Genomic DNA, 20,000 nt, shown 5'->3' with positions numbered 1-20,000 from the left:
TCTCCTCTCCTCTCCTCTCCTCCTCTCCTCTCCTCTCCCCTCCTCTCCTCTCCTCCTCTCCTCTCCTCTCCTCTCCTCTCCTCTCCTCTCCTCCTCCTCCCCTCTCCTCTCCTCTCCTCCTTCTACTTTGCAGCAGACGAGTCTTCATCAGATGACAGCCCTGGCACTCCCATCCCAGATGAGGACAGTGTGGTCTTCAGCCAGCTGACATATCTGGGCTGTGCTTCGGTCAACGCCCCCCGCAGTGAGGTGGAGGCCCTGCGCATGATGAGCATCCTCCGAGGACAGTGCCAACTCCCCCTGGACGTCACGCTGTCGGTGCCAGGTGTGTCTGAAGGCACTGTCAGGTAAGAGCAACGTATGGAGTATCACTACCACCTTGTGGACATTCAATTATTACATTGTATTATATAACACACACACGCACGCACACACACACACACACACACACACACACACACACACACACAGTGACATCATCACTGATGACATCACAACTGCTCGAGTGACATCACTGATGACATCATCATTAATGAGACCCCTGGCCCTGAGTAAATAAGGCAAACAGTGGGGAAAACTATAGAATAGCAATAATAAAAACAAAACAACAATAGCACCACTTGTCATACTGTCATGTACTGTATGCATATGCATCATCACATTAGGGATGTAACAATAACTGGTTGTAATGATAAACGTGATCAAATTCCTTACGATAACCGCACCGTTTCACATTTTCATTATCATTAAAACTGTGTTAAAACCGTGATTACAGTGCTTTGAAAAACATGGTAAAAACTGTCTCATCATCAACCAAAGTTGGCAACAGTCTCCCAGCTGCAAACGTGCAGCCTTGGAGAAATGATTTCAGTGAGTGTATCAATACTATTTGGGTCTGAGTTTTCAATAGAAAACGTAAAATGATTTCACTGAGTCTCTCAGTACTTTTAGAACATTTTCAGCAATTCTTTACGAATACCGTGATAATACAATAACCATGATAATTTTGGTCACGATAATCGTGATGTGAAATTGTTCATACCGTTACAGCTCTACATCACATGCAAACACTTTGTACACAGGCAGGCACACATTATGTACACATGACCTCACTTTGTATTGGCTTTTCAGAACAACAACAACAACCTTTTCTCCTGATCTCAACTCCTGCAGGTTGCTGGACCCGCACACCAGCACGGAGATCGCCAACTACCCCATCTATAAGATCCTGTTCTGTGTGCGCGGCCATGACGGCACAGCGGAGAGCGACTGCTTCGCCTTCACGGAGAGCCACTACAACGCTGAGATCTTCAGGATCCACGTGTTCCGCTGCCAGATCCACGAGGCGGTGAGGGTTCTCTGTTTGATTGATGCAATGTTGCTGCTATTCACATAGTGAACAACAGAGGGAGCAATAACTGCTCTCACAACTCACCCTCTCACTATGGGTGCATGTCCAGCTGTGCAGGCTGCTCTCCCAGGCATACGCTTGCACAGAGACACATGCACGCTACCACAATCTCCCAAACCAGCTTCCAGGGGCAACTTAGAGGACATTTACACCTGACAGGCACTGACATGCGTTTTCTGTCATCAGATTGCAATCGGATTGTGCTTGACCACTTGAAAGTACAGGTGTAAACGCACCCCAAGACACATTGAAGACGGATTGCGATCTGATCGGCCAAGCCACCTCCGGAGGTGGTCAGCGATGCATTGTGACCACATTGAACACAAGTGTAAATGCAATGTGTCCTCTCAATCCGCATACAGCAGCAACTGTATGCGGATTGAGAGGACACCCGTTGTGGGTGATCGCATTGCAATCAGATTGCAATCTGATCACAGAAAAGGCATGTTAGTGCTAGGTGTAAATGAAATCAGGCTAATGTGCTATCTGATTGCAATCTGATCACAGAAAAGGCATGTTAGTGCCAGGTGTAAATGGCCTCAAAGTGTCATTGCTCACATGAGTCCCATCAGTAGAGCTGTAAAGGAAGAGGAGAGGGAAAGCACTTATGAATCTGGGTTAAAACACTGCTTCAGGGTTCACTGACCTCATTTCTCCTCCATGGAAACACTCCTCTTCAGCTGTCATCATCTCCCCTCACTGGGCCCGTCTCCATCTCCATCTCCATCACATCAGCCCTCCTCCAAGCCAGTGGAAACAACCTCCTCAGCCTTCCTGAACCACCACCTTCACCCCACACCTCCTGCTAGCTCGGAGAGCAAGGCGTTTCCCCTCATTTGTCAGGAGATCTGGTTTTCAGGGCACAATAGCCACACCCAGAGCAATCTAGTAGAGAGAGTGGCGTCAGCGGAGGACCAAAATGCGTGACTCAGTAGCCAATGAATGAATAGCCAGTGACTTTACCTATAAAGGGAAATGTATGACAGCCTCTGGAGAAATAATAATAAGGCATTTGATACATTATTAGCTGTCTTTAGGACTTTGTGACTTCTGACAAAATAGCAGCATTGTTGAGGGTTGCAGACGTAGCCTAAAGTCTCACTAAGTCCGAGTTTATACATGACTAAAATTATAACGGTTGCACCAACTGAAATAGTTCCATCGTAGGCTTAAGTTACAACTTAAATCTTACACCTGACCCAGTCCCTTAGTAGGTGTAAAGTCCTCAGTAAAATAGCGGTTGGCACGGTTTGCATAGCATTTGGCAACTGGTCAGGGGGGCACATTGTTTTGAAAGGTAGGATAACTTGGAGGATGAGGATGTTTGGTGATTAACGTTAGCTATTTTAGACGTTGATTTTAGCCATTTAGCCTCTGCTACTGCGTAGCCAAAGTACACCCAGATTGTCAGCCTGTTTTCATTACGCTTCATTTGACAACGGTAATAAACATCGTTAATTTCACCGTGCTTTTCACTGATTGGCCACACAAAGTGAAAACCTCATTTTCTGCGACAATGTTTTGTGGTTAGTGTGGACTTTACAGTCTACCGGTTAAGATGTACCTTAAGCATAGATGGTGCAACTAAACACCATTGCGACTAACTTGAGAGAACTTAACGTTCAGGTGGTCAACAGGCTGCTGTTTGTTTTTGGGGAGATTTTGAGTCATAGATAACACCCCCCCCCCCCCCCCCCCTCCCTCCTAAACAGATTTGGGTATTTTGGAAGAAGCTCTCTCCATGCATGAAGCAACCCACCTCCTCAGTCCTCCTCTGCCTTCCTGTGCCAGACCTCCCAGTCAGGCCTCCAGGGCCAGTCCCTAACAAGTCCCAGTCTCCTGCTGTAGATAGTGATGCACAACTCTGCTGAGTCATATTGTCCAACACCTCCTCTTTCTCCCATAAAAGTGCTGTCCCTGTCCAGAGCTGTCCCTGTCCAGAGATGTCCCTGTCCAGAGCTGGCCCTGTCCAGAGCTGGCCCTGTCCAGAGCTGTATGTCCCTGTCCAGAGCTGGCCCTGTCCAGAGCTGTATGTCCCTGTCCAGAGCTGGCCCTGTCCAGAGCTGTATGTCCCTGTCCAGAGATGTCTCTGTCCAGAGCTGTCCCTGTCCAGAGCTGTATGTCCCTGTCCAGAGATGTCCCTGTCCAGAGCTGTATGTCCCTGTCCAGAGATGTCCCTGTCCAGAGCTGGCCCTGTCCAGAGCTGGCCCTGTCCAGAGATGGCCCTGTCCAGAGCTGGCCCTGTCCAGAGCTGGCCCTGTCCAGAGATGGCCCTGTCCAGAGCTGGCCCTGTCCAGAGATGTCCCTGTCCAGAGCTGGCCCTGTCCAGAGATGTCCCTGTCCAGAGATGTCCCTGTCCAGAGATGGCCCTGTCCAGAGCTGGCTCTGTCCAGAGCTGTCCCTGTCCAGAGCTGTCCCATTCAAATCAGTACGGCTGCTTTCACTTAAGGTCTTTTGGGCTCTTAATGTGAATACAATTAAATGTTTATAAGGAGGAAGACAAACTGGCCACTGACCAGATGCCTGTAGAGTTGGTCTGAAGCTAAGGATACTTGCGATGCCTCATATTAAATGTACATCACGATAGTGTTGCTAATTGTTGACTCAAAGTAAAAACAAGCAACTGGAAAATTTGGAAAAACTGGAAAATTGCTGCAGTTTTTCCATCAAATCCAGAGACGCGGGTCATTTAGTTTGATAGGAAAATACTAGAGTGGAAACTGTAACACCGCAATAGAAACAAGTCCACTTGCAGGGCTGAGACAGTGTTCATATCTCCAGTGTTCCAGCAGTGCTCCAGCTCAGATCAGTGATCAGCTGTCCTGTCAGCCCAATAGACCTCCTGTCCACTACGACATTACAGTAAGAACAGAAAGGCCTTGTGGAGCCATGCAACCGCATCAGCTTTGACACAAGCATGAGTGGAAAAGTGCAGAACAACAATACCATTGTTCAAACCTTCCCATGTTTCAACTCTCATCATTTCATAGATCCAAGACCCCCCCCATCTATCTCCACTCATGGTCCGTCTGGCCCCCCATTGTTTCTCAACAAATAAAGCCCTCCACATCCTCCCACCCCACCGGGAGAAACCAAGACGTGTAGGAGAGGGTAGAAGCTGCTTCATAACAAAGCTGGAGAACACTGTCATTTATTATAACAGCAGTTTCCCCACATCACCACCACCCCCCAGTTACCACCCCCCCCCCAGTTACCAGCCCCCCCCCCCCAGTCACCACCAGCCCCCCCCAGTTACCACCCCCCCCCCCAGTCACCACCAGCCCCCCAAGCTCTGCTGAGCAGATGATCCACACAACCACTGTGCTGTTAGCCACAAGCTTTTGTTTGTGTGTGTGTGTGTGTGTGTGTGTGTCTGTGTGTGTGTGTGTGTGCGTGTGCGTGTGCGTGTGCGTGTGCGTGTGCGTGTGCGTGTGCGTGTGCGTGTGTGTGTGTGTGTGTGTGTGTGTGTGTGTGTGTGTGTGTGTGCAGTCATGAAAAATGAAAGAAACATAATGTTGTGTTGTGTTGCCGAGCTCACACGTGTGAGTGGGGACTTCAACCTAAATCAAAGCAAGAGGAGAGCACAATAAGTGAATGGTATAATAAGTAAATGAATCCGTGACCAGCGGTTATCCAGTCTGTAACCCCCCGTCTCTGCTCGTCCCTCCCCGGGGGCTGGAGACACAACAGCACCCCCTGTGGTCTCTGCTGGGGGGTGCGTTTCTGTTTTCTGTTACAGTATGTTGATGGGGACAATAACGCCACACTCAGATTTATAGACAAAGATACGTCTTAAGTATGTACCGTAAATTCCGGACTATAAGGTGCACCGGAGTATAAGCCGCAGCAGCAAAATTGCCTGTTTGTTACATATATAAGCCGCACCGGACTATAAGCCGCGGGTGTTTTAATGTTTTTTTTTTTTTTTTTTTTTTTTTTTTTTTTTTTTTAATTGTGTTTTAATGTTTAATTACCATATGTAAGGGTTCGTGCACAGAGGGGATTGTCGGGAAAGAGATGGCTGTTTGAGGAAGCTCCCATTTATTAACATTTCAACAAAACAACATAACACAACACCACCTGTGTTTTTTTTTACAGTGCACACAGTGTCTGCGGTGTGGTGAAAAGAGGGCAAGAGAGGAAATTAAAACAGAAGTGGATTTATAGTTAGAAAGAGTGCTAAAGAAGAGAGAATTCCGTTTTTTATTTTTATTTTTGCTGAAAAAATCCATAGATAAGCCGCACCGTTATATAAGCCGCAGGGGCCAAAAAACGGGGAAAAAGCCGCGGCTTATAGTCCGGAATTTACGGTATGTATGTACGCTCTGTACAGTGTTGTGTGTTTATAGTGGATTTCCTGTGTGTGTTTCTTTGTGTCTGGATCACTGAGCTATATTAAATGTGGATGGTCTGGATACTGAACAGTACAGTATGTTACTATATGGCTTTGTACATCATATCTTACCCCAAAAAACATGCCAACACATTGAATCCTTAAGGCGGGTTGATCGTATGTGTCCTGGTCGCTGCACTAGCGCCTCCTCTGGTCGGTCGGGGGCGGGAAGGAACTAACTTGAACTTGAACTTGAACTTGAACTTGTATCTACAGGTGAGTAGGATACTGTACAGCTTTGCCACAGCGTTCCGGCGGTCAGCGAAGAAGGCGGTGCTGTCGTCCCAGCAGGCCACGCCCCTCACGCCTGACAGCGACCTGTTCACCTTCACTGTCAGCCTGGAGATCAAGGAGGATGATGGCAAGGGTGTCTTCAGGTGAGACACACACACACACACACACACACACACACACACACACGCACACACGCACACACACACACACACACACACACACACACACACGCACACACACACACGCACACACACACACACACACACACACACACACACACACACACACGCACACACACACATACACACACACACACCTGTGTAACTTGACGTGTACGCCGGTAGAACGGGGGTTTTCAAAGTGGGAGGCATGGCAGCCCAGGGGGGCTCCAAACAGTTTCAGTGATGTCACTTGAGCAATTGTGATGTCATCAGTGATGATATTGTGACATCATCATCATCACACAATTGCTCAACTAGCATGCTCAGCCCGAGTGACATCACTGATGATGATGTCATAAAGTCAATGTACTGGTCACACTTGACATTGTGACATCAACGCCACGAATCGGCCTGACATCCCGACAACAAACATACAAGGGCAAATTGGGCCCAGGACGACATACAGAATACACCACAATGACAGATTAGCAACAAAGACACATGATCAAACAGTTCACTAGTATGAGTTGTGCCAAACAAATGTTAATATCAAATACCGGTAGCTTATATTTAGACTTTGTGAGGGAGCAGAAGTAGCTCCAGGGTATGATGTATAATGTAGTATTAAAGCCCGAGTGACATCACTGATGAGGGCACGTGTGTGTGCGTGTCCAAGTGCGCTCAAGTGACATCATTACGTGATATGAGTGATTTATGACACACACACTGCACTGATCATGTATGTCATAGACATTGTGATCATCAGTGATGTCATAACTCTTTCCCTGCAGAAATCCATCAACTCAGAAAGCGACCCGTCTTTTTTTTTGCAATTTTTATTGATTTTCCTTTCAATCCAACATCTGGTTTGCAGTGTATATTGGAAATGCATTGTTTTTAATGATTACAATTATGAGATATCCCGTCCCATCCAACCCTCCTCCCACCCAGCCCACCAAGGACCAGCTGATTCACTTTCCACGCCCACTAGCCAAAAGGGGGCGTGGCAATGGCCGTGGCCAAACATCAAAAGGCGCTTACAGTATCTTCCACAGGGATGAACGTAAAACCATGAAACTTTGTAGATAATTAGGTCATGGTTACCATGGTTACCAACTTAGAACTGATTAACTTTCCACAGCCACTCGCCAAGGTGGGTGTGGCAATGGTGTAGCCAATCACAACAAGTTCCAAACGGATTCACGTAACACTGTGGCGGAGGTATATTATGCACTCTACCGAGTGCCCTCTTAGTTATTACACATTGTTTTGCCAACGCTTATAGCAACACGTTGATTACTCTAAATGTTAGATTTCAGTGGCGTTCCATCTTCTCTCCACGGACAGGGCAGGTCGACCTAGCGTGGCGTTTATGTGTAGGCTCCAGGAGGAAGTCTAGCTCATATTGGGGTGCCTGAAGTCCAGGCCGGCAAAACGGGCGTCGTCCCCGAGCTCCTCCTCGATCCTGAGCAGCTGGTTGTACTTGCACAAGCGCTCCGATCGGCACGGTGCGCCCGTCTTGATCTGTCCAGTGCAGAGGCCGACCACCAGGTCAGCGATGAAGGTGTCCTCGGTCTCTCCGGAGCGATGGCTGACCATCACGCCCCAGCCGTTGCTCTGAGCCATCTTGCAGGCCTCCAGGGACTCCGTGACGGAGCCGATCTGGTTGACCTTGAGCAGGAGGCAGTTGCAGGCCTTCTCGGCCACACCCCTCTCAATGCGCTTGGGGTTGGTGACCGTGAGGTCGTCGCCCACCACCTGGATGCTGGTGCTGGCTGTGAACTTGCTCCACGCCTCCCAGTCGTCCTGGTCAAAGGGATCCTCGATGGATTGCACCGGGTACTCCTCGACAAAGCCCCTGTAGATGTCGGCCAGCTGGTCGGGAGTGATGTAGCGGCCGGGGTCGTCGGGCGACTTGAAGTCCAGGTCGTACTTGCCGCCCTTGTAGAACTCCGAGGCGGCCACGTCCATGCCAATGACGATCTTGTCGGTGTAGCCGGCCTTGCTGATGGCGTCCTTCAGCAGCTCCAGAGCTTCGTTGTTCTCCAGGATGTTGGGCGCGAAGCCTCCCTCGTCTCCTACGTTGGTGGCGTCCTGGCCATATTTCTCCTTGATGACGTTCTTCAGGTTGTGGTAGACCTCGGCACCGATGCGCATGGCCTCCTTGAAGCTGCTGGCTCCCACGGGCAGGATCATGAACTCCTGCATGGCCAGCTTGTTGCCCGCATGGGAGCCGCCGTTGATGACGTTGAAAGACGGGACGGGGAGGATGACTTCCTTGTTGCCGGCCAGGTCGGCGATGTGGCGGTAGAGGGGCACGCCTTTCTCCGCTGCGCCGGCCTTACACACGGCCAAGGAGACGCCCAGGATGGCGTTGGCGCCAAACGTAGACTTGTTCTCTGTGCCGTCCATGTCCAGCATGAGCTTGTCGACCTTCTCCTGGTCCAAGACGCTCACACCATCTTTAATCAGTGCAGGTCCAATGGTTTTGTTGATATGCTCCACAGCTTTAGTGACACCTTTGCCCAGGTAGCGTGTCTTGTCGTTGTCACGGAGCTCCAGAGCCTCGTAGACGCCGGTTGAAGCACCGCTGGGCACGGCAGCTCTGAACATCCCTTTATCGGTGAACAGATCCACCTCCACCGTGGGGTTACCACGGGAGTCGAAAATCTCACGTGCATGGATCTTAACGATGGACATGTTTCTCTAGCTCCTCCTGGGCTAACCGTTCTATTTATCACACACACTGATGATGATGTCATAGGCATTGTGACATCATCAGTGATGTCATAACTCCTTCCCTTTATTATAGTATACTAATAGACTGTAATTGCTCGAGTGACATCACTGGTGGCATCATCACTGATGATATCACTGATGACATCACTCACTGTTTACATCAGTTTCTCCAGCCTGCTCCCAGCAACATGACTTAGGGCGTTTGACTTTATGACATCATCAGTGTTGTCACTTGGGCCAAGCATGCTAGTTGGCCAATTGTGCATGATGTCACATGTTAAGACTGATGACATCACTGATGATATCTCTCACTGATGACATCACAATTCCTCAAGTGATGCCATCGTCACCAAGGACATCACAATTGCCACTGCCACATCACTGATATCTGATCATCTGGCTGAATTCCTGCTTGTTTAATGAGGTCATTAGGGCAGATTATGATGTCAGAATTTGTGATGACTGCACAGATGAATGGCTGATCTTGCGTGCGCAGCCTCTATTGCATCTCAAACAAAAATTCAATCAACTGAACAGTTTGATGTGTTCAGGCACACAATAATCAAGGTAATTGTATCTTCTATACACTAGATTATCAGAATGACTGGGATATCAGAAACATACAATACATACTGTACAAAGACATCAAAGTGAAAGCTGGAATATTTAAAGTTGTTTAATGGAAAGATCCACCCTCATACCCTACAGACAGTGTCAATATGTGATGTTCAATGCATTCCCTGAGTTATTCTGTTTTACCGTGTTATTTACATTTGACCTGGAACCACTTTCCCCTCAACCTGCCTCGCCCGCTTCAGTCTACTAGCAGAATAGCCCCGTCCCTGTGTGAGTGGTAGAGGCTGCGCAGCCATACATACCCATGATGCAGTGTATCCACTATTTAGTGTTGCCTTCTCTGCACGGCTGGACTGTGTGCTGCAGCGCATCTCGTGAAATGCATATAAAATAGCTCCCAACAGCTCCTCACTCCTCTGCACGCCCAACAGCTCCTCACTCCTCTGCACGCCCAACCCATACTGTAGCACATCACGTAAAATTCATCGTAAATAATAGGGGTGTCACGGTACACAAAAGTCATGGTACCTCGGTTTTGGGGTCCCGGTTCGGTACGAATACGGTACGGTACGAAAACGGGAAAAAAGCAACAAATCCCAAATTCTGTTTTTTTCCCTTTGAATTTTTCTGAATTCTGCTTTTTACGCTAATTTTACCATCAGAAATAGTGTCTAATAAGTGGGAATGAATAAAGGTTTTACTCTAGAGCAGTAATTTTCAAAGTGTGGGTTGCGCCTCCCTCTCAGATGTCTGTATTCTAGCTGTTTGACAGGGCAAAGGCATTTCCCCCCACTTTAAATCTTTATTGTACACAAGTTTGTAAACAGAGCGCATGTGTGGAATAGCCTAATACTCCCACCAACCCCTCCCCCTGTTGTATTTGTTTTATGTAGCATTTTCTATTGATGTGTTTGATTTAAGCACTAATTTGGAATCCTATCTAAAAGCGGCCACTAGGCGGCAGTATTTCTTTAGTCAACGTCAAAATACCTACATGTTCAGTAGAAGAATAAAACGGCAGAAGAAGAACGACGTTAAGATTGACAGCAAGCCTGTTACTAGCCTGTTAGCTAGCCTGTTAGCCTACTAGCCTTTTGTTTACCATAATGATTACGCGATGTGACGTTTAGCCGCGGCAGTCTCCTCCTCAGCCTCCCGAGCAGCAAGCTCAGCCTCTTTCTTGGCCATTTCCTCCTCGTTGAAGCGACCGAAACGCTGTTTCTTCATGAAGGACCTGACGCTCTCTGCTCTCTTCTCGTAAGCGTCGTCCGAGAGTTCAAACTTCTCCACTTTAGAGAGGTCCGAGAACTCCCCTGTCTGAGCTCCACCTCTGTCAACAACGTGTATTCTGCAGCCATCGTCCACGGGATAGGAACCCAGCAAGGCTTCGTTCTTGTCAAGTTTCTGCAAGAACTTGTTGGCGGGTCTGAACAGCTCCAGGTCCATGCAGGACGCAGACACACCCACGCAACATCTCCAGCTTCTGCTTGAACTCTGCTATGCTGAGTGAGGCCTCTATGGAAGCAGCGCTGCACCTGGAATGTGCTGAGCGTGCTGGTCAGGCGCACGTTCACAGTGGGGTTGGTGATCACTGTCCACCGTCCATTATTCAATATGGAGACAGATGTATGTTTTGCTTAATTATAATAACTAACTGCGAAAAGCTAACTTAGCAGTCCGTGCCTGTATTAGCAGCTAAATCCAGAAGGAGGCAGTAATGCAACATAAAGGATGCCAACTGCCATAAAACACCACAGAAGACATCACTGATGATGTCACAATGTCTATGACATCGTTTGTGGGTATGGCATCATCAGTCTGGGAATGAATGACATCATCAGTGGGCATGTCTGTCTGCTATGACATACCCGGGGTTGCAAGGTGTGCGCCATTGCTGTGATCACCTCCAAAATGTACCGCTACACTACACTGGCATGAATATGATCCCAGGGGAAAACAAACAAGAACAAACAAAAACGCCCATGGCGGCTGATGGAAAGGATTTCTCTGTACCTCGTTCAACCTAATTAAAAACAGCTCACTCCAATCAGAAGGTGTGACATATGTTAATACCTTTCCAGTGTGTCCAATCATTCCAGATATATGAAAAATCAATACAACAAGCAATTCTGATATTTAGAACATTATTTTATATAGAGGATTTAGCATATTCAGTACAAAGACAGATCAAGTATTTATATTACCCATTCAGAGATCTCTGAGGTGGATTTTCCAGTGGTCTCTCCCTCACAGCAAAATATGTAGCAGGTCAAAAGAAGACCCCTGCAAACCGACCCCTCCCTTATCTTTTGCGTGTCCTTTTAAACTACATTTCCTTTGGGGGCGTCTGTCTTCCGGTATGGTTCCTCCTCCATCTAGTGTCATCCTTCACTGCTGTGCTGGTATTGGTTGGTCATATGATCTCTCCCTTCTGTCACTCCTATTTGGCCGGCGTGTTTTTCTCCCCCTCTCTGTCCACATCCTGTGACCTGGCTTCCACTGGAGGTCACACACTAACCTTCTCCTTGAAATAGTTATCTATTGGTTCCTATCTACCAAAGCAACTGTTAATATATTTACTTTAAATTCCTATTTTCAACTTATAATTTGGGTCAGCTAATTTAGCTATTTATCTATTAAAGTCCTAGTTTAGAACATTATGTAAGGTTATTGTTAGACTTGATAAACTTAAACTATATTCTGGATAAGATCAAATTCAGCTAAATCATGGGTTAATCCCAGTCTGAACTGGATTTAAAACATCTTACAGTTCAGACTTACTGTCTCTCGGTCTGTAACCACCCAAAGGGTGTAACCAGAGTGAGAGCGTATTCTTCAATCAAAACAGAGAAAAACTCACCCTGATTAACCCGGATGAGAAACTCTTATCAATTACCACTTATTAACTAATTCGACTATACCTTTATTTCCCATTCTATAATTACAATAATATAATAGGCTAATATTTATCTAGTTATTATATACTGTAGCTCCCTTATTGTATAGCAAGTAATGCAAATTGAAGTTTATTCAACACACCAAAATACAACATCTGACCCCATTCCATTACTGTTCTAGACACACTCTATATTCTGCTGAGCATCTAATATTCCTCTAGGACCAACGCCGGGCCGTCTGAGATTCGAACCCGGAACCTCTCCTCACATGGGCTGTGTCCTTGAGCCTGTCCTCATTTCTGGGGGAAAAAGGTTAGCACATCGAATGTATAGTCTAAACTTTATTTCATATCAGATATCAAAACCCACTCAGTCAATCAGTAGGATATATATGAATACAATGTTATGATCCTTCTCACTAAAACTTTGCATCCTGTGGTGCTTTGTGGAATGTGCCTCCCCCCCCTGTTGATGTTCTGCAGCCATTTGTCTTAGAGAAAGCCATAAACTCTGTGTTGTTTTCCAGTCCCTATCCCAAAGTGACTAAGTGACTGAGCAGAGACATTAAAATGTCCTTTTGTCGGCTGATCTCCGTGACCTCTGCCCCGACCATATCCTAAATGACCGTCCTTGTGCAGCTTATCCACCCGGCCATCCGAGACCCTGTGTAATGTTCTCCAGACCTTCCTTAAACAAGGCTTAAAACAACAGCTTGTCACACACAAAACATTGTTCAATTTCCACTAAACCCTCTACTGGTTAATCCCCAAGGCCAGCACGTCTCCTAATGGAAATGAAGAAAGTTCATCATTACACAAACTCAGCCGCTCCTCCTATGACCTAGAACAGAACATTTAAACATAATTAAAGATATATTTGAATTAACAAATGACATGATCATCTCTGTAATTGCATATTTTCATATCAGCATGCAGGGCCGCCATGCTGAAGTATCCACCTTCTGTTGAGTCCAAACTGGGCCTATGGAGGAAATGTTTGATCAAAAAATAGAGATTGGGGAGAGAAATCTATCAATCCCCCTTTCACACCTATTCTATAGGTGTGAACTTTTTACTCCATTATTTCGTCCCAATGCGGCACCGGACGGTCCAATTTCTTCTCCTGAAACATAGCATATTATAGCACTGTGATTTGAGTTATCTTAAACATATTCTTCAACTTGGCTCTTCATCTTTGCTCCTTATTGAATCTAACATAACCCCCAGTTGAAACCCCCCTAACGACAACATTCAGTTCATTTAGTAGCATAACTGTTCCCATATCTTTCCTGGAACCCACTTAGACAACATTAAACCTCAGCACAAACACAACTTAACCCCATTAGTGCATGTATTCATTTCCAAATTCGTCATATTTTGGTTGCCCCCTTGTCCCAATTTGCACCCAAATAAGTGCATAAGACTATTTGCTTAGATCGCACTATGCAAAAATGAAACCCACATACTCAAGATTGGACCTGTGCTGCAAACATTTGATTTCACAATGTGCCTGTATTTTAGACAAAATTATTTCTTCTATTTTTATTAGTACAACAAGTACGCACGTACGGCAGATAATGTTTGAGATACTCTGTGAGTACATATCCAATTGTTTACTTTTATAATTTGATTGCAATGCATCCTCATAAACAAGATGACTCCTGAGTGAACATTCATAGCTTACAGAGTGACAATGCACTGACCTTGTAGACTTGTGGCAATAAACAATGGGGCGGAGGGTAACCCCAGAAGGTGCTGTGAGTGGGGGAGGGGCGGGCTAGACCCCTGGCAGTTCACTTGAGTAATTTTGGGGATGGCATAACCCCACTAGGTAAAACAGTGAAGGCCAACATTGTTCACAAATACTCCAAACGCAAACTCAAGACTGTCTGTCCTCAGAGGGCATTGACTTATTTATAAATACTTTTGAAAACCTCTCCAGCATACTTTAAGTATAAATTTAACTATGTGTAGCTTTTCTCAAATGGAAAAAATGATAGTGTATCTTACCTGGGTCTGAGCTAGTTCTTCTATAGGGACGACAGAGAGAATTTTCAAGTTAATCAACAAACCCTTCATTTATGCAAAGTTGTCAACTAAACAAACTCATCATATAACTATTGTTCTTTTATGTGTCACTGCAAACTTCCTATTCAGTACGTATTACTATATAATGGGCAGTGTTCAGTGTTCCCCACTTCTGTACTTTCCCAGTCCAATCTATTTTATTTTTCATAATTTATTATATCTGAGTCAGTGTGTTTTTTGCTGAGATTTAACCTTCCATCTGGGTCCATTCTATATTCTATGCATTCATTCACCATGCATTCCACAATGTATGGGGACCCCCCTTTGGTCTAAATTAATCAAACAACTATCAATATGGTCAGATCAATTGACACCTCAAACGAGTAATCATTAATGAATCCTCCCCGCCAATTGATCCACACTGAAACTCCAGTAGGCTAGCCCTACCACAAATGATGTCATCAAAAATGTTCCAAAGCTGAACAGACATCATTTCACATATCACAGCCACACCGACAAAACACAGCACCATTTCGCCAATCTAATTATTATAATCAATGCTTTCATTCTCCATAGAAACAATGAACGTTCACGCCCCATACTATCAGCATTGTATTCCCAATCCACATAAAATCCCACATTACACAAACTTCATCCCTCATACCAACCCACTTAAATCCTATCTGTCTCCTTACACCACTAAATGCATTCACAACATCAAATTTTACTACCGGCATCTACCCATCACTCATGCAGTAACATAAAATCCTATCTATCTCAAATTATCACACTCAAATCAACTCAAACATGGAACTTATAGCCTACATAATCCGCCACTTACAGCAACGCTGCCCTGATGTAATGCCTTGCTCAAGAGCCTACCCCACTCGTGCAGCCCCACCCTTAGGAAAGGGCTGCCCTCTTTGACCTTCTCAAGGGACAACATTCTTGGACATGGTGTGTTTTTAGACACGCCCAGTCTTTGCGCATGCCCAGGTCACTTATCATATAGACCTTGAACAGAACAGAGCTCCCCCACTGGAGCTTCACGGAGCAGCCCCCCTCCACCTCTCAACAGATCCAGGAAGCAAGGTCCTGGACTAAACAGCACTGCGAGCTGCAGCAAAACAGACAGTTTGGTGTTACAAGTTCCTCTGAAAGGGTTTGATCCCCCTTGGATCAAACTGTACATTACCAACTTCATTTTAACAGACAAAAGTAGCGTGAAACACCCTCCTATTCATTCTGGTAGCTGCTGGCTCGCCACCGCCCGGTGCAAGTCGCGTCTGGTGCTCTGCTCGCTGTCAGACCCTCCTTGGCCCGTACTGTACCAGCCCTGAAAGAAAACCACGTCTACCTGTTGTACAGCTGCTTAGCCCCCCTCGAGCCGGACCCGTCTCTCGGGGTTCCGCGGCGTCAGCAATCCTCTCCCTCCGCTGGAAACAGCCGGAAACTCCGCTTCCTTCTCTAACATGGCTCACACACAAACACACACACACCCCCTCATGCTCTCCCCTTTCGCGCATACACACAAACACACACATTCTCTGCCCAACGACATGTGAAGTTTGCACTACGAGCGACCCACAGATAAAAGACAACCAAACAGACAGACAGACAGACTGACGGACAGACAAAAACTAAATAAAGGTTGTCGATGTCTGTTTTGATTTAACAGTCAATCGTTTACTACATACAGACATTGTTCCATTAGGCTACTGCAAATTCTTGGCTCCTCACACGGGGATGGAACCGCACGGCCGCTCTATCAACTGAGCTATATTTATTTGAATGCGTAAAGAGCCGGTCATGCTTATATAATCTACCCCGTCTCACGCATACATCATGTCTACTAGTTGGGAGGACATATTATGTGACGCCTATTATATCTATTCGCATAATCCATAGGCCATAGGCCATTAATCCCATTCCATATCTTTACCCTCTAACGAATCCACCACTCTCTTAAAAGATCCATTTATATTTCTAAATAAATCTAACGTTAAAAGCATACGCTATTATTTTGAACTGTCGCGCGACCTTACGCCAATTTGATGGCAAAATAACTCATAGGCTATCTATGGTGCTCCGCTCTGCAGCCCAACTCCGCCAGACAGACTCACAGGTTTCTCCTGTATGGACGCCAGAGCCCACTCACCGCGGCCATTTGGCTGCACCCGGACCCTTGGTTAGAAGCTGCGCGCATCAACTTGTGGTGTATTTTTCCACAAACAGTTTTTTCATAAGCGTCAAAATACTGTTGATTCTATTTATATACTATACTCTTACATATTACCGTTCCACTGTGACAGGCGTCCCTGCACAGTGAATTTAAAAATCATTTACATTCATTCTCTTCTTCTCAAACTTACAGCAAAGTTATGGATCATAAAGCAGTATAACACAAAAATACAAAGGAATACTAACCCAACGTGACCTAATCTTGCATTAAATTCACCTTGTTGTTTGAATTTATAGCATAAACCTTTGTGTCTAATTTACATAGCAACATAAATTGGAAGAATCTAAAATTCAACTCAAAATATGGATATCGATATTACTATTATTAGACAATTCTGTGTTATTTCTTCCCCATTATAAATAATCTTTTATGATCTTCTCTATAGCTGATTTTTCACAATTCATAATATAGCAAAACCTTCAGAGATATATTACAATAAAACGCAAAAACCTGAGCCTTAATGCTCTCTGTATAAAACGGACTCCCCCAGAACACGCCGGTTCTGTATAAATAACACATTTTGCTATGGTCTTGGAAAATTAGTATTATCATAATAATAATGTACTATTCGCCTCACATGCATTCGGTCTGACAATGGTCTTGAGATTAATCACTTCTCTCACACGTGCTCGGTCATGGGCAATGGTCTTGGGGTTAATTACGACCCTCACACGCGCTCGGTCACTTTACAAATCTTTCCAAAATATCAAAACACGTGTCTGACCAGCTTTGTACAGGTTCCTAAATTTGATTGATAAATTACAGCATTTGTGGAATCCAGTTAGTGTAACAATAATTTAGAATAGCCAATGCAGATATTTTTATGAAAAAGGTAATCCGTAAACCCTTTATTGATATTTTCCCGGGATGTTAAGCCACTGTTTTCCTGAAATGCTTGATCAGAATGCTTGCTTTTTTCTCTGGATTCTAATCACGTCGGGGTCACCATTTGATGGAAAGGATTTCTCTGTACCTCGTTCAACCTAATTAAAAACAGCTCACTCCAATCAGAAGGTGTGACATATGTTAATACCTTTCCAGTGTGTCCAATCATTCCAGATATATGAAAAATCAATACAACAAGCAATTCTGATATTTAGAACATTATTTTATATAGAGGATTTAGCATATTCAGTACAAAGACAGATCAAGTATTTATATTACCCATTCAGAGATCTCTGAGGTGGATTTTCCAGTGGTCTCTCCCTCACAGCAAAATATGTAGCAGGTCAAAAGAAGACCCCTGCAAACCGACCCCTCCCTTATCTTTTGCGTGTCCTTTTAAACTACATTTCCTTTGGGGGCGTCTGTCTTCCGGTATGGTTCCTCCTCCATCTAGTGTCATCCTTCACTGCTGTGCTGGTATTGGTTGGTCATATGATCTCTCCCTTCTGTCACTCCTATTTGGCCGGCGTGTTTTTCTCCCCCTCTCTGTCCACATCCTGTGACCTGGCTTCCACTGGAGGTCACACACTAACCTTCTCCTTGAAATAGTTATCTATTGGTTCCTATCTACCAAAGCAACTGTTAATATATTTACTTTAAATTCCTATTTTCAACTTATAATTTGGGTCAGCTAATTTAGCTATTTATCTATTAAAGTCCTAGTTTAGAACATTATGTAAGGTTATTGTTAGACTTGATAAACTTAAACTATATTCTGGATAAGATCAAATTCAGCTAAATCATGGGTTAATCCCAGTCTGAACTGGATTTAAAACATCTTACAGTTCAGACTTACTGTCTCTCGGTCTGTAACCACCCAAAGGGTGTAACCAGAGTGAGAGCGTATTCTTCAATCAAAACAGAGAAAAACTCACCCTGATTAACCCGGATGAGAAACTCTTATCAATTACCACTTATTAACTAATTCGACTATACCTTTATTTCCCATTCTATAATTACAATAATATAATAGGCTAATATTTATCTAGTTATTATATACTGTAGCTCCCTTATTGTATAGCAAGTAATGCAAATTGAAGTTTATTCAACACACCAAAATACAACATCTGACCCCATTCCATTACTGTTCTAGACACACTCTATATTCTGCTGAGCATCTAATATTCCTCTAGGACCAACGCCGGGCCGTCTGAGATTCGAACCCGGAACCTCTCCTCACATGGGCTGTGTCCTTGAGCCTGTCCTCATTTCTGGGGGAAAAAGGTTAGCACATCGAATGTATAGTCTAAACTTTATTTCATATCAGATATCAAAACCCACTCAGTCAATCAGTAGGATATATATGAATACAATGTTATGATCCTTCTCACTAAAACTTTGCATCCTGTGGTGCTTTGTGGAATGTGCCTCCCCCCCCTGTTGATGTTCTGCAGCCATTTGTCTTAGAGAAAGCCATAAACTCTGTGTTGTTTTCCAGTCCCTATCCCAAAGTGACTAAGTGACTGAGCAGAGACATTAAAATGTCCTTTTGTCGGCTGATCTCCGTGACCTCTGCCCCGACCATATCCTAAATGACCGTCCTTGTGCAGCTTATCCACCCGGCCATCCGAGACCCTGTGTAATGTTCTCCAGACCTTCCTTAAACAAGGCTTAAAACAACAGCTTGTCACACACAAAACATTGTTCAATTTCCACTAAACCCTCTACTGGTTAATCCCCAAGGCCAGCACGTCTCCTAATGGAAATGAAGAAAGTTCATCATTACACAAACTCAGCCGCTCCTCCTATGACCTAGAACAGAACATTTAAACATAATTAAAGATATATTTGAATTAACAAATGACATGATCATCTCTGTAATTGCATATTTTCATATCAGCATGCAGGGCCGCCATGCTGAAGTATCCACCTTCTGTTGAGTCCAAACTGGGCCTATGGAGGAAATGTTTGATCAAAAAATAGAGATTGGGGAGAGAAATCTATCACGGCGCTACAGCAATATTTTGCGCCTTTTAGGCACAGACGTTATCAGTGATGTCACAATGAAGTATTTTAGGCACAGACGTTATCAGTGATGTCACAATGAAGTATTTTAGGCACAGACGTTATCAGTGATGTCACAATGAAGTATTTTAGGCACAGACGTTATCAGTGATGTCACAATGAAGTATTTTAGGCACAGACGTCATCAGTGATGTCACAATGAAGTATTTTAGGCACAGACGTTATCAGTGATGTCACAATGAAGTATTTTAGGCACAGACGTTATCAGTGATGTCACAATGAAGTATTTTAGGCACAGACGTTATCAGTGATGTCACAATGAAGTATTTTAGGCACAGACCTTATCAGTGATGTCACATGAAGTATTTTAGGCACAGACGTTATCAGTGATGTCACATGAAGTATTTTAG

The 20,000-nt window shown here is 44.9% G+C and overlaps 1 protein-coding gene and 2 pseudogenes across 3 annotated transcripts in view; 1 reads left to right on the top strand and 2 right to left on the bottom strand.

Moving 5' to 3' along the window:
* Window positions 1–20,000, top strand: part of rabgap1 (RAB GTPase activating protein 1) — a 149,679-nt gene that overhangs the window by 11,334 nt on the left and 118,345 nt on the right. Inside the window, 3 exon segments of the mRNA XM_083657855.1 lie at window positions 134–347; window positions 1,174–1,348; window positions 6,021–6,181. Of these exon segments, the coding sequence (XP_083513981.1) occupies window positions 134–347; window positions 1,174–1,348; window positions 6,021–6,181 (550 nt within the window).
* LOC310795667 (alpha-enolase pseudogene) lies at window positions 7,595–8,899 on the bottom strand (annotated as a pseudogene). The gene has a single exon. The product of its transcript is annotated as an alpha-enolase pseudogene (transcript).
* Window positions 10,625–20,000, bottom strand: part of LOC310795666 (tubulin-folding cofactor B pseudogene) — a 9,862-nt pseudogene continuing 486 nt past the window's right edge. The window contains exon 2 of the transcript in view: window positions 10,625–11,105. The product of the transcript in view is annotated as a tubulin-folding cofactor B pseudogene (transcript). The remainder of the gene's footprint in view (window positions 11,106–20,000) is intronic.

This window comes from Poromitra crassiceps (assembly GCF_964638095.1).
Source record: "Poromitra crassiceps genome assembly, chromosome: 21".
Lineage (NCBI taxonomy): Eukaryota > Metazoa > Chordata > Actinopteri > Beryciformes > Melamphaidae > Poromitra > Poromitra crassiceps.
This window is presented reverse-complemented; position numbering and strand designations above follow the sequence as displayed.